Below are 16,367 nucleotides of genomic sequence, written 5' to 3' on the forward strand. Positions count from 1 at the left end.
ATGGACAATTTCCGAACTTTATTAATCTTTGCATTAGAGGCAAGGACCAGTTATATGCGCGACGGGTACTTATTGCCACACGGTGGGGCTGATAGCTCAGCAGACCGCCTGTGATGTACGAATATATTCATATACTTATTTACAAATTTGTATCGAATGTTTTATCTAATGAAAGTGCCCTGCATACTTGGTGTGGGTGTGCTCTCTGCACATAATGCTTAAGTGGATTTCGAGAGCTGGCAGAAGCTTTATGCTACCAGAGAATTGGGTTAATAGTCTGTTAAAGCAGCAATAGAAGGCAGCTTTAAGATTTATTAAAGCAGCTACCCTAAAATTAGTACAATTTAAACTTTGTCTGAGCTCAAAGTAGACATTTTGAGAGCTAGCAAGTATTTAAGATACAATATTCCATCCGTTTTTAATACAAATTCCCTAACACACACGCTAAGCCTTTTGGATCTATTTAGTAGCATACCATTTGTGGAAGTTTTACATTCTTCCAGCAATTCATTGTAAAATAGCATAATGGTTTTGTGCAAATGTATGTAACAAGAAAAAGGAAGCATCTTCGACTTCATTACATATATATACTCTTACTCAGCAGAGTTAAAATTTTCTCAGGCAGCCTTCTTCTCTGTGGTAACATATTAAATATTTATACTTTCAATCGTTTTGTATTTTTTATGTGGTTATTGCATTTCTGTCACACAAAGTAGATTATTTACTTTATCGAGGCTTATTAGAATATTAAACATGCATAGATGTTAAACGCCTTTTTAATATTAATGAATTACTTCGCTCTCTTTAAGTTTAATTACTTACAAGGCAGTGAATAGTAGTTTCCGTATTTCCCTTGTAAAAGGTTGTAAGCTACATTTTGTACACAAAGCTTTAATTAGTCGAGAAACGTCTTTTTAACACTCTAGCTTAGGTGGGCGTGGTCGATGATCAATTTGCACATTTCTGCCAATGTCTACCTTTACAATTTAAAATATTAAGCTCTGAAACTGTGGGGGATATAGATTTGCACTGTTCTCTCATAGTATCAAGCCTCCAGCCCTAATAACGCAAAGAAAAGTTACGTTATTCCGGACATTGGCATTGAACAAGCCAACATACCCTTAACTGGTTGTAAACAGAGTATTGCATCGATTTGGGGATATATATGGGACAAATTCTAGTACCGGGTTACTCCGGTTAACAAAGGAATTGAAACACTATGTATTTTAAGTAATATCATATTCAACTTCCTTGGTACAAAAACATTATGACAAAAATTGGTAAGTAATTTTTAAAACCACAGTTGGCAGTCTCTCTTTACATGACTCTGGGTAAAATTGAAAATATTTCTTGTATTTCCAAAAATAAAATCAACACGTTTTGCGCTGAGCATAGCGTGAGGAATGAGGAATTTTAGCGCGCTGACAAGCAAAGTGCAAGCAATGAGCTATAGTCTCAATCGCTTCTTATATATATTTTATTTTTTTATTTTATTTATTTATTTATATGTAAGGATACGTTTCTGGCGCAGTAACTAAAAATCATTTTCTGTTTGACATTTCGTGCGTGACGAATGCAGCAAACCTGTTGGCAATAAAATCAAATCAAATTTAATACGCTCACCAAATAAACAACATTTGTCTCAACAATATAAACTGCACAAAAGCTGACTAATGCACCCAATAAATAATCTTGAAAGATGGTGAAGGTAAAAATTTTGCGTAATGCAAATAGAATCTGCTACTTGGACGTGGTTTGCATGACAAACGAATCAGCTTAGGGTTGACACGGACGCTATTAAAGCTGATGATCATAATGATGTTGATGGTGACTGAAAAACAGAACCGCAGGCATAAATAACAAGCCAGACGCCTGAAGCAGAGAAGGCAACCAAGGCGCACACACAGTGGAGCAAATAAAATGTTTTAATTAAATAAATATGCACACACTCAGTGTTCATAATCATCGAGCGCCTGCCATAGTAAAAGGCACCTATGGGACAGACAGGGCAGAGACGCACAAAACTGTAACGCCGGCCAGCCAAGCAAAAATCTTGGCCAACGCGATAGACACGCCTTGTAAGTCACAGACGACAACGACAACGACAACGACAACGACAATGGCTGCACTCTTGCCAAATGCATAAACCAAACAAAAACAAATGCAACAAAAAAAGATACAACCAAAATCGACCAAAAACCCATGCAGAAGTGTGCATTATTCATTGCAAGAAATGTCGAAATAAAACGCCAAGTTTGCAATACAAAACATTACATGTGCTCATCATTAGAAGGCACAGATAGAAGGCGCATACGGATACCGATATAGAAACAGATACAAACATGCACACATATTATACAGGCACATATAGACAACTATATATATATTTATATATGCATATATATATATATATATATATATATATTTGAATACTATCGGAGGCTGGGGATGGCTTTGGCACAATCATCCACGTTTCATCTATTGTTCGGCATTGTTGTACTCGTTGCTGTGGCATAAGTTCCACTTCAAAAAACATAAAATACGCGCGAGTGTATTTTTAGCAATCCGTTCATTTGATTTACGATTTCATTAAATCAGCTAATGGATATGATCCTCGCCTCGCCAGCAGCAGCGGATAAAAAAAAGAGGCAACCTGCGCTGATCAGCGTTCATCCCGCTCTCTCTCTCTTCCTCTGTGTTCCTCGCTCATGCGGCCACAACGTGTCGACCACTGCAGGCGACCACCTGTCGTTGTCTATATGAGCCGCCGGCCGCCAGCCGCCAGACGCCTACCAATTATGTATTATTACGGCAAGGCCCAAGGCAAACTTGCAATTCGGTCAGACCCTAACCAGTGGGGAATGGGTCTAGGAATGCGGCAGAGACATCAGCCGAAGTCCATCCAAATTTTAATTATCCCAAAATGACAACATTGTAATTTGCTGACACAATTCTATACTGTCTCTTCGGGATTTTACGCATAAATGATCTATTTTTTTTTCAATTAGAAACCGATTATGAATTTACTTGTTTTGCCCATTTTTTTACATTAATCTAATGTAAAGGTTCCATATAATAGAGTGATAGAGTGAATTTATATAATACTTACATCAAAGCTCACTTTATAATTAATTTGAGCAAAAAGTGATACGGACTACACTAACTAAACTGGTTAACGGTTGGTGTGACAAAACATTCTTCTGCCTTGATGCAAACGGCGAAAATTTGTCACTGGGGCAGCATTTTGTTCCGCAGCTGCCATATTTGAAATGATGTTGCCGCCACACGTGCCACATTTGTTCAAAATAAATTCTAGCGGCAGCGAAGAGAAATTAATAGTTCATCAAGCAGCTAACGCTGACAGGCAGACGACGGGCATCGTCATCCCGTCGAAATGCTAGACACAAAGCCAGCAAGCCAACTAAGGGATACGACTCGACATTTTTCCATTGCTGTTCCCTGTATTTTTTGGCGCATGTTCTACTATATTTTCGTTTTCATGTCGTACTTTCATATCTTTTTTTATTTGCTTATTTGCCTCCTTTTTCTATACACGAGTGTTAAATAATTGCATGTCTAATATAACATGACTTTTACTATCACTTTCAGCAATAGATTGAAACACCGCGATCTTTGAGTACTAAACTTCTTATATACTGCTCGATTTTCAGCGGCTTCCTTTTTGGCAACGTGTTGGTTGCGCTAAAAGAATTACCGCATACGTAATATGCCAAAAAAAAACCTAACCAAGTAAAAACAAATAAGCAAAAAAAAAGAAATTCCATTTGACGGTGACGTCAATTGTCTATTATTTTGCTTTTGTCATAAATCTGACATATTCGTGAGAAAAAAATGTTAAATCAAATTCAAGGCTCTGAGCTTGAATACATTAATTTGAGACTTGGCAGTGAAAAACTGAGAAGACAAAATGTGTTTATTTCAACTAAGTGCGTCGGTCGAGCTACTCACAAATTTTCCGACAGCGCAATACTCTGTTTTCAATATAACGACAGCCCGAAACAGATAGGAAATTCCTTCTTAATAATGGAGCGTGGAAACAATAGGTTTATATCACAAACTCTTTATCTGTCAAAACTGTTTTTGAAATTTACTACTGCGATTGGCGAAACAGTTGTTGTACACAACTAACGTTTTACCTGACAAGCATCGAGTTCGTTGTCGAAAGAATCGACGGATAGAGAAACATTCCATTGATATTCCACAAACAAAATTTATACTTTCACACTCTAGAAACAGAATATATCTGTCATTATGAATTAATCGGCCATCTGTCATCTATATGGATTTATAAAAAATGTTTTATTTATTTTTATCTCGATTAGAAAAGGAGTTCTTGTACTAATAATCGAAACACGTTGCACTTTCTAATTCTTGGTTAGACTGTCGAATATACGTTAGCTAAATTATGTTTCTACACGTAAAATGTATTATGTATCTGCCATAGATTTGATTTATTGGGGTAAATTGAGGCGAGTAAAGACTAATTGAGAAATTGTAAAAATATTTAGCAATTTTGTTTCTGTTATAATTTTTGGTTGCCTAATCATAATTTAGTACTGACAGAGTGAGAGCGAGAAAGAGGGATAAAGAGAGAGGCTTAATTCGCAGTACTTTCAAAATAGTTAATTTTTTAATCTAAAACGAGTAAGTTCTTTTAGATGTATCATTCTGCAAATCTAAAGCGTCACAAATAAGAAAATATCTTAAAAATAACTAAATCAGATACTATTCGGATTTTGCTATATAAATGTATCCACATGCTCAGCCACGATATTTAAGATTAGTATAAGTGGCCATCGTATTTATGTGTTGGTGAATGAGGTATGTTACTGTGTGTGTTTGTCTTTGTCAGCACTTCATTGAAATTGTTGTTAATACCATATTATTATATGTATAGACATACATATATAATATACATTTACATACATTACGCACACAGAGATGGCAGTTTTTCATAATACATTGCCGAAACAACAAGACATCATAGCATAGTATTACGCGCTGCAGATCGCACTTGTTATCATAGTCATATCATATCACTTGTTAGTATTAGAGGAACATAAAATGTGTCTTCAAAAAAAATAGGCAAGCAACCGAAAATGTGTTGGAATTGCATTCTATCTGCGCTTACCTCTCTATTGGGCAATGCATTTGCCTGGGTCGTGTCCCACAGTGCGTATGATGAATTTCCTAGATGTTGATTGTCGCTGGCAGCGGCAACGACATCAGCAGCGAAAATGACAACCACCGTCTAATCCACGGCTATTGTTTTTGATGTGCCGTTTATATCTTGCTGTATATAGAAGAATTATATGAGTGTTTCTATGTCCCGCAACCGCATTGGATGCTTTGGATGACTTGATTTTCCACGGCTCGTGCTTATGCTAAGGACGATGATGATGATGATGTTGTTGTTGTTGCTGCTGCTGCTGCTGATGTGATTATAAATCTTGTTAATACTTTTCACTGATTTAGTTCCTTTTTTCCTTTTTGCTTTGCTTGTTATGTGTGCTGTTGTTGTTTTTGGTTTTTGTTTGTTTTATTCCTTCTTTTTTTTTTTTGTTTGTTTTATTTCACACGCGCGCGGAAAAGGTGGGCCAAACACAAGGCGTCCATCTCTATGATTCTCGCTGGCAAGCCTCGCCTTGTTTTGTTATTGTACTCGCATTTAATGTGCAATGTTATAAAGGTATACGTAAAAGCTAAAGGTATACCTCTGAGCAATTATTGTTGAAAGAGTGTTCGATTTAATTATAATTTATATTTTATATATTTTCTGATCGTTTGTTTGTAAAGAGGACGGCTTGACACACATTTTAAACTACATACATATTTAACAGCTACCTGTAGAAACGAAAGAATGGAAAATTGAGTTATGCTGGTTTCAAACACACATATTTGATTGCCTCAATTGTTTACAAATCCATCTGTCTCTGATGTACTTTTATTTTCTTATAAGTAAACATATTATATATTATATAATTGCTGTGCTTCACTAAACTGTTTAGAATTTTCTTTTCGCGCGTCTGGCATTCCGTTTCAACTTCAATGCATTCTTTGTTGTTATAATATAAAATACATTTTTGCGCTTGGCTAACAACTTCAGGTCAGCTGCAAAAACAAACTGACCAAGAAGTTGTTTTGCGAAAGAAAATTGAGAAAAGTGCTTGCTTCAAGCTATATTTTCTTTAGAAAAGAAGAAATTACTTAAGTTTTCAATGCGTTTTACTCAATTTGACTTTGGGTCGTTGTTAAAATTTGCGCATTAAGCGCAAAGGTTATGGTTGCTGAACCCAAAAGCGCCCTAAAAGTGTTCAGCTCCCTTTCGAGGCAACCTCCTGTCCCTCCCAGTGCAGATGTTCTTGTTATCGTCGTCGTTCTTATATTAAATATAACGCTTGGCGTAGAAGTGTAGAAGTCAAAATAAATCGATAAATGGTTGCTACATAAAACAGCACACAGTCACAGACACATGTACAGATACTGACACACAGCTAACAACATCAGCAACTACAAATATACAAACATCATCAGCAGCAGCAAGAACCACAACAACAATAACAACATAAGCATCAACTTCTAGCAATAAACAGCCTACGAACAACAACGACATAAAATGTTTTTCTCTGGCTCCTTGAATCGTCCTTTTACCAGCATCCCCCGGCCATCCGCCACCAAATAGCAGGCAGCAGCATCTCTGCCAGCATCCTACCTCACGCCATCAACTCGCTCATTCATGTACACAGGCCGAGCGGGAATGCCGAGTACCGCGTTCGTCGGTTCCGTCGTTCATTTTGTTCTGTATCTATGTGTGTTTGTGCTTCTGTTCGTTTACACGCACGCCTGCCTGTCTGCCATTTCGTTTTAAGGCACTTCGTGTGTGTGCATGCGTGTGTGTTTGTGTGCGTGTATCTGTGCCTGTGTGTGTGTATGCTTGTATTCGCAATTGTATGTATCGGAGGCTGATGCCGTTTCTGTACTCCACATTACCACATTTGGCATCGTGAGTTCTTCCGCGTAAGCAGGTATACACATACATGCACTTGTATAAATATTTGTGTATGTACGCTTATGCGTGTGTGTATGTACAACTCCTACATTTCTTGGGAAAAATCAATTAAAATTTAACGCACGTTCCGTACGCACTTTATGCGAATCTCTGTTGCTGTCGTTGCAACATTCACCTTACACTGAAAAACGGTTTCATTCTGCGGCCCTGCGAGAAGCGAGTTTAATTTGTTTCATTTGAATTTTAATTAAAAACTTTTATAGGTTCAATAACTCTCAAATGTGTTTAAAAAAATAACAGCAACAAAATACGGAAAGCTGTGCTCGAAGTGAAAATTAGCCTTGGCATCTGATTTTCATGTAACAGCTGTCTGCCAGCTCTAAATTTGCTATTGTTGTTTGTTTGTTTGTATATTAGTTGTGCTTGTTGTCCGTGACAAGGAAAAGAAGGGCGTGTCCAAATTTTAATTCAAATTGTCAGTAGATTAGACCGAACACGGCGAGGCGTATTCACTTTATTTAAGCGGGGGCTTGTTTACCAACTTTTTAATTGGCGGTTAAGCCTGCGCAACGTGCACAGGATTATTTGGAATTAAAGAACTGTTACATACGTTTATTGCTTGGGAAAAATATATAAAACGCTGTTGCAAAATAAATAAATCAAGTTTTATGTCTAAGCATAAAATATGGCCAGCTTTTTACTTTTTACTTTATTTATTTGTACAGAGCATCCATATGCATTTTAGGAATTATTATAAGTTCGAGCTTCAAGATAAAGAGTAAGATAAGTAAATATGGAGATTTACACATAATAACACCATACTACGCCATATTTTCTGAGGCTGAAAACAAACAAAGCCAAAAATCGATCGAAAAGTGTTGATTAGTTGAAAATTAGTCTGAAGCGATATAAAATCCTGTGATTAAAAAGGCTTCGCTATTTAAAAATAAAAATAAAATAACATATATAAATATAAACTTAAATTGTAAAGCCCTTAAAAGTATATACGAAAGTACAAAATCGTTTAGACTGTATGCGCGGGTTACCAAGACTTTCTCCGATATATAAAAATATATAAGTATGCTTGGTTTTTACACACTTCTAGAGGAGTTGCAGGAAGTAAATATATAGGTCGGAAACGACCGGATCGAGCTACAATATCATTTATTTAAATTCATCAGTGAAAGATTCGTTTTAAGTCAAACATAGCATTTGCTTGCTCACTAAGATCAATTTGATCAACTTAAAGTATTATGTTACCTATTCAGCTGCAATGTGAAAAATTAACAAAATATTAAGTTTCTTCATTTAAAGATTTGCTGTTTCTCAAAATATCTTGATTCATGTCGGGAGCTTGTCTTAAATCAATGGACTCACATAACGTAGTTAGTATTCAGTATTCTCGTCAAATTAAAAGCGGATATAAGTTTTTGTGTAGAAAACTTTTCTTTTTTTCCAATATATCTTTACCACGCTCAGCAGTAGCAATTTTCACAGTACTCTTTATCAATGCTACAAGCTGATTTTAAAACAAACTTACTTGAACAAAGAAATAAAATTTGTATTTACCATGCACCTAAGCTTAAGAAGGAAAGGCTGACTTAATTAAGTATAACTCCATTAAGTATATATATTCTTATTCATTTTCGAACGATCGTTCCTATGGCGGCTATATGATATAGTGGTCCCATTTGAATACGCTTTCGCATAAATTTAGGGAATTATCTAGAAAAAGAAAAAAGTTTTCCATATTACAACTTAATTATCGACCGATCGTTCCTATGAGAAGCATAGTAAAACTAAATAATGCCGAGTTTGGTCAAAATATGTTGAAAAAATAAAAATTGTTCGAACAACATCCTACTTTTCGATGTTCCGATGGCAGCTATATGATTTATTCGTCTGATCCATCCGGTTCCGACATATATGCTGTGTGCAACAGAAAGAGGGACGAATGCAAAGTTTCATGAGGATAGCTTTAAAACTTCGCATAGAAACAGACGGACGGAAAGTCGGACGGACGGGATCGACTCGGCTGTTGATACTGATCAAGAATATATACACTTTATGGGGTCGGAGATGTCTCCTTCTATCTCGAGACAAAATTATAATATCCTCTGCCAGGGTATACAAAATATAAAACTGATAATTCCGGAAGTAAATCGGCGACCTCTCATCTGTTAGTCTGGCGTTTATTTGGCTTCTAATATAGCCATCATCCAATTATATGGATGTTGTTTTTTGATGATTTTCATACAAGCCTTGTCCACGAAACTCTTTAAACAAATTTCAGCTTCGTATATCCTAAGGCTTGGGCAGTGCGCTGGGAGCATACGAATGGAAAACTACAAACCGAAACTTAAGGCAAATCTTTATCAAATCGAACTAATATTTCACATATTCTCTAAGCCATAATTCAAAAAGAGTATTTAATATTCGGCATTCCAGAGATGGCATTTATGCCAGTCTTTAAACGGTAGCAACAAAAACGCTTTAAATGATTAACTTTCTTGACAGAAAATGCAATTTGTTCCAAACTTGTATTCGTTTATTATAACTTACGGACCTATGTATTCCCTTGGATATTACTCGCGCACATAAAAAAAATTGAAGCACATTTTCTTAAAGCAGAACAATGCAAAACTCACAATGCACTTTAGGCAATGTAATGTCAGCAACCACAAACAAAATACTAATCTCAATACTCAACTGTACGCCCGGAAACTACAACAACTTGTAAGGTGCAACGGCAGCTTTTGCTGCATGTTTGCAATTTGCCCAAATGCAGCTGCTGGTTGCCATGGATATTATCCGGGGATACTGCCTGGACAATCGAGATCCTGCGCACAAAATTGAACTACGTTTTGCCTATATGTAAATAGCTGCTTCTAAAATTAAACTGAGCCCGTTCGATAGACAAAATGGACCCGCTGAGTGCGAAAGAGTTGTGCAGTGTTGTAAAATGTCACAAATTCGTAAGTTAAAGTCAACAAAGACCTAAAAAAAAAAAAATAGAGCACAACGAAGCATCGTTAAAATTAAAACTGACTTGCGTTTGTCTTTCGCTTGGTTTGTCAGTGATTAAGTACCAGAATATGGGTGAAGGTCAGCACCGCTACCACTGGCCCTGCCCCCGAAAGAAGTGCGAAGGCTTCTAGTCGCACAGTACTGCTAGAAGGCCATTAACTAAAGGCAATGGCAGTCGCCCATTGCTCTGGCCGCAACATGCACAACTGCTGCAAAGGTAAGCACACATACATATGTATATAGACTCATACATATGGAGCATATGCCAGGCAAATGCAGCAGCATGGACATTAAAATACTGCCAGTTCATGGCATACAAACAGGCGCAAATACAAACACACGTATGGGCGTATGTATGTGCACACATTGTGGCACGCATGTATGTACATATAACAACAAAACAACCCCCACCCGTCATATTTACTCAAACTCAAATGTTTTCATAATTTTACACTCAGACACAGACACACGCGCGCACAACTAACACACTGATAAGTCTTCAGCTGGCGCCACTTCACTCCTTTGCTGCCCCATAGAACCCAGAGACCGTCTGCTGGCAGGCAGAGAAACATCAATACTTTGCTTGTTGTTGTTTGCTCTCTATTCATTCCATTCGCGTCCCCTACCCCAGCAGCATCCCTCCAATTACTCACACATTCAACGAGTACTCATTTAAGCGAAGCACCCAATGCTCGTAGCATAACGGCAAAGTTAACTCTCGCTGAATCGCTGAAGCTGAAGCGTTCGTTGGATCCGCATTCGTTTGTACCGAAAATTCGGGTCGTCTGCTCGGGCGTTTTAGCTTCGGCAACGTTTATCCTTTTTGGCTCTATATCTATATCCGAATGATGCTGCTGGCGACTGCACAGTGTACATCATTTAGGTGAAATGTGTATAAAAAATACGCAATCCATTGATACACGGTTAATATAAATAATTATAAGATTTTCGAAAGACTTAAATCTTGAAATAAATATGAAAACATATTCCAAAAGAAATGAAAACTATATTTAGTTTTAAACTTTAGATCTTTCGAACTTCCCAATATAATGCCCAAATACAATGCACACGTGCCAATTGTTGGAATTTATTTACAATATTGCGACAATGTGCAGTCGTACTACTCGTCGTATGTGTGTATATATGTATGTTTAGATACTTGTTGTTGTTTGTGTATATGTTTAATACACATATATATTTATCAATACGTAAAAATGTACGCATATTTGTAAGTATGTCATTTGGTTTATTACTTTTGCTGAAATGTATTTGTACTAGAGTGCGCTTGTGCTTCTGTCTGTTCAAATGTATGTATACTATGTGGGCTACTATGTTAAAAGTTTGCTTCTCCCCGTGGATTATGGCCAAAACTTTGCTCCCATCTCTCTCCGATGACGCCAAAGCGACAAGTTATTTGTGGAGTAGGTGGTAGGTGGGTCTGTGTGTTATGTGTTTGCTCTGAAAAAGTTTAGGGCTACTTTTTTGTTATTTAATTATTTCTCATGTTTTGGCGATACCCTTGTGAATGGTTGATTTCTCCCTATCTTTAATGCTGGACCTAAGAAACTCTTGTCGCTGTTTTTTATATCGTTCATTTCACCTATCAATTGACAATTTTCAATGCTTTCCAGCATATATATAATACCGCATGGATACTAATAACCACTCGATTATCAAATTATCAAATTGGTGTTTAATGTAAATTCGTTTTAACCACTTATTTGAATTCTTTAATGCAATAATCTGTATTGGTTAACCCTTAAACTTTCTACCTTGGATGTGTCGTAGTTGTAGTACAAAGTTTCCTGACATCACACACACACACACACACGTACACACACACACGCACACATACACACGCGTAGAGATGTGCATATACAAAAGTACAGGAAAAATCCAAACGTAGAATTATGTTGAGCCATTATTTTGCTTTGCCAGCCAGCTGGGCGTCCTACTGGCTGGCTTGGAATATGTATCTACACATGCATATGTAAGTGTACGTAGTCACATAATCTCGATTTACACACACAAACGCGTTTAGGAAAACACGCAGTAACACTTAGAATTATTGTTTTTGGCTCAATATACATGAATTAAAATGGGACTTTTATTTTTTCTATATAAAATGACATCCCATTGACTTTTTGTGTATATATAAACTGCACATTGTACGTACGTACATACATATATAATGCTTTGGAATTTATACAGTTATACACACAAATAATCGTACATCAGCGTAGGGAAAACTCTCAATTTGTCGCTAAATTTTCCGACAACATATTTTTATGTCCAATAACAATATGTATTATTAACTTTTTAGCGAAAGTATCTTAAAATATTTGGTTTTTATATTTTATTTACTAATTTAATTTTTCGAATGCATTCAACTTTCCGCCATATAGAAGATCACGCACATTTTTTCACATTTTACCTGTTAGTTATTTAAAATTTATTGAAATATCGTTTGTTATATACACGCGTTTATTTAGTTTAATATATGTATGTATATACATATACAGAATTTATATATTTGTGTATGCAAGAATACATAGGTTTTAACGGTTTGGAAAACAGCAAATGTTGGGCTAAAAGTTTAATCAGCTCTTTGGTAATTTTACTATAGTTTCTTAGCTTTCCTCTATGTATTTTTGTAGTGTAGAAAAAATTAAAAACGCGCCGTTGGTATAAAAATGTTTTAGCTTATGCGATTTTGACGTTTTGCATGCGAACCAACAACTATTTTGGCCAAATGCGCGCTGTCAGGCCAGAAGCTCTCTAACGAAGATGCTTCTTGACGCAGCACTAGCAGCAGCAGCAGCCGAACCTAACGGCTGCTGTGCAAGAGAGAATTTAAGAGCGGGGGATAGCAAAACAGAGAGAGAGAGAGTAAGAGAGCTACAACGATTGTCAAACAATTGAGCTTTTTGCTAGCGCCTGCGCAGTAACAAATTCTTTTAATCAATGGCCCAAGGGCATTGCCAACAGAAAAGAACTGCGCGGTTCTTTCAAACGGAAAGCAGATGCTCCAATATACAGTTTATGTAAAAGTTTCATTCAAACTCATGTGTAGCTTCTACAAAGCTAAAGAGGAATTAGTTAGTCATATCTAAAATTTGAAGCACAAAAATTACGACGGACAAGCCTTTATTGATATAATCCTTTTTTCAGATATGCAAATGAAACGAGGCTATTACCTCTACTTCAGAAGAGGTATATTTTACGAGCCCACGATTATCAATGGGAAGTACCAAAAAGGGTACTTGCTTTAATTCCGCGCAATATCATGATTTCGACGAACTCGCCATTCGCGCTCAAATACAAAACCGCAATCAGTCTGAATTTAGAGAGAATTTAATAATTAATTTAATATTTAACATTGTATAGTATTTAAAATGTTTACAAATATGATATTTTAGGATCACACGGATCAGTAGCGTAGGCAGCTGCAGCACAAGAGAAAGTTGTCTCAAAAAATGACTAGGTATGTCTACAAAAAATAGTTGCACAAAATTGTAAATACGATCCTTGTGGATAGCAGGAAACGAGGAATACGTGATCCAGTCCACCTACCATAGAGACTTAAACATTTCTTTTAATAAAGAATTTTTACTCGATAATTGGATCGGATGGGAAATCCATTAGCCTCGGCATATGCCGACAAGGTGATTGAGAAAACACCACATCTACCTAGGCATCAATGAAAACGTTATACACTGGCAGCCATCCTGCACTTAAATACTTTTGCGATACGTTGACCAACAGCTCCTTTCAGTTTCAACTTGTTAGTCGAAAAATAGCATAGCTGTACATAGGCCAAAAGAATTTATTGGAAACGTGTGAGGTCAGGTCGCTAATTTGGTGCTGTTTTTATGGCTGTGCATTAAGAGTTTATGACTTACAGAGAATTCATAACATAACTGTGTACACACAGTTCTAAATTGAAAAAAAAAAAGATGAGGAAAAAACGATCACGTGAACGACGGTCGCGTTTTCTATTCCGCAGGCAAAGCAAACACTGGATCGCATCGGGGACGGGCAGGCAGGCGACACGTCGTGGTTGACGCGCCGCGGATAATGATAACGCACTTTGAAAACCCAACAAAACTGTTTTCAAAATACAAAACACAACAAATACACACAAACACACACACACACACACACAAACACACTTGCCGGAACCTTCGGGCTGACGAAGACGGGGTAGGCAGCGGCATCGATTGCCGCTTCAGATTTTATGTACTAAATAGATTTTGGTTTATCAGCCGCTATGGCGGCGGCGATGACCTGTTATGAAATCGAGCACGACTATAAATAACGCCGGTCTCGTGCGAGTCGGTATCATTCCCGATCGAAACGTGCTCAGCAAGGTACAGGCGAACCATAGACAGCTGCTTGAGATGATCTTGCAACTATTCGCACTTGGCGGACTCATTGCGCTGGCCGGCGGACATGGTAAGTGATTGGACTTTAGGCAGTGTGCCTGAGCCACCAAAAAACTGACAAAACTGTACCCACCCACAACTCCCACAGTACTGCCCACACGCGAAGCTGAGCGACGCATGCATCCTGTATATACAGCCGAACCAATTAGTCGATGGGTAGAACGCTCCAAGCGCGCCTACATGCCGGAGATGACATTCTCATCACAAAGGGTGGAGCAGTATGCGGATTACTGGCGCGGAATCGCCAACCAGACCCTGGAGCAGCAGCTGGAAAGCAAAATGAGGCTGAACACGCAGCTTGCCAAGAATTTAATATTGTTTTTGGGCGACGGAATGTCCATACCGACAATAACGGCGGGTCGCGTCTATTTGGGCGGCGAGGAGAAACAGTTTGCCTTCGAGCAGTTCCCCTATGTTGGGCTGAGCAAGACGTACTGTGCCAACATGCAGGTGGCTGATTCAGCGTGCACGGCAACCGCCTACCTTGGTGGCGTCAAGGCCAACTATGGAACTGTGGGCGTCACGGCTGCTGTGCACATGAAGGACTGCCATGCCCAATCCCAACCGGAACATCATGTAGCGTCTATTGCGGAATGGGCCCAGCGCCAGGGCATGGCCACGGGTCTGATCACAACGACATCAGTGACACACGCCTCACCGGCAGGTGTCTACGCCCACATAGCTCATCGCAACTGGGAGAACGACGCAGATATCAAGGCCGACGAGGCTGATCCAACTATCTGTGAGGACATTGCATCACAGCTGGTCAACAGTCAAGTGGGCCAAAATCTGAATGTCATTTTAGGCGGGGGGCGCCAGAACTTTTTACCTGAACATGTCAGGGACCCGAGCGGAGTTTTGGGACGCCGCAAAGACGGACGCAATCTCATCGAAGAATGGCAGCGACAGCACACCAACAGCGCCCACTATGTACACACACGTAGGCAGTTACTAGAGCTATCCAATCAGACGACGCGCGTGCTTGGCTTATTCGCTCCATATCATATGCCCTACCATCTAGATGCGGATGTCCAAGAGCAGCCGACTCTGGAGGAGATGGTGCAGGCAGCGCTGAAAATCCTACAGCGCCAGAGTGCCGGACGTGGCTACTTTCTGTTCGTCGAGGGAGGTCGCATCGACCATGGACACCACGATACGTTGGCCCTGCGCGCCATTGATGAGACGGCAGAGTTCGACAAGTCAGTGCGTTGGGCACGCACGCACAGCAGCATGGAAGATACGCTAATTGTGGTCACCTCGGATCACTCACATACCATGTCGCTTGCAGGCTACTCAAGTCGCAAGAACGACATATTTGGCATCAATGACGGCCAACTGGCAGCCGATGATTTGCCATATGCCACGTTAAGCTATGCCAATGGACCTGGCTATAATACCAACTATTTGAAGGAAGGCGGCGCCATCAAGCGTAAGAATCTACGTTCCATCAACATGAAAAACAAAGACTTCATGTTCCCGACAGCGGTGCCGCTAGAGTCTGAGACACACGGCGGTGACGACGTGGCCGTCTTCGCCAGTGGACCATACGCTCTGCTCTTTTCCGGCGTCTACGAACAGCACTTCATACCACACGCCATGGCCTATGCATCCTGCCTGAGTGATTCACGTAGCATGTGCTCAGATGCAGGTATTACCCGGCGACCGCATTGACGTTGACTGACTTTGGGGTCTTAGATTAATGCAAAGTCAACAGTAATTATTGTACTTACGTAACTTATTAAATAGTGTATTTAATGCCATTGCTAGACTTTAAAATATATAAATAGATATGCAAAAACAGAGTATTATTTTTCTATCTTTGCGTTAGATTACAGACTGACTCATTAAAGAACATGATCATGCAG

The 16,367-nt window shown here is 38.7% G+C and overlaps 1 protein-coding gene across 1 annotated transcript; it reads left to right on the top strand.

Annotated features, from left to right (window-relative positions):
- The first annotated feature begins 14,101 nt into the window (after positions 1-14,101).
- On the top strand, positions 14,102-16,262 carry LOC115761909 (alkaline phosphatase). Its single transcript, XM_030703927.1, has 2 exons — positions 14,102-14,512; positions 14,591-16,262. Exons 1-2 carry the CDS (start codon positions 14,350-14,352, stop codon positions 16,171-16,173), a joined length of 1,746 nt encoding a protein of 581 aa, XP_030559787.1. The 5' UTR covers positions 14,102-14,349; the 3' UTR covers positions 16,174-16,262.
- The last annotated feature ends 105 nt before the right edge of the window (positions 16,263-16,367 follow it).

Source organism: Drosophila novamexicana, unplaced genomic scaffold (assembly GCF_003285875.2).
Source record: "Drosophila novamexicana strain 15010-1031.04,08,12 unplaced genomic scaffold, DnovRS2.1 tig00000512-arrow-arrow-pilon, whole genome shotgun sequence".
Taxonomy (NCBI): Eukaryota; Metazoa; Arthropoda; class Insecta; order Diptera; family Drosophilidae; genus Drosophila; species Drosophila novamexicana.

Coding starts and splice junctions, on each gene's coding strand:
- LOC115761909 (XM_030703927.1), top strand. CDS start 14,350: ATGAAATCGAGCACGACTATAAATAACGCCGGTCTCGTGCGAGTCGGT. Junction 14,513..14,590: donor TGCGCTGGCCGGCGGACATG/GTAAGTGATTGG, acceptor CAACTCCCACAG/TACTGCCCACACGCGAAGCT.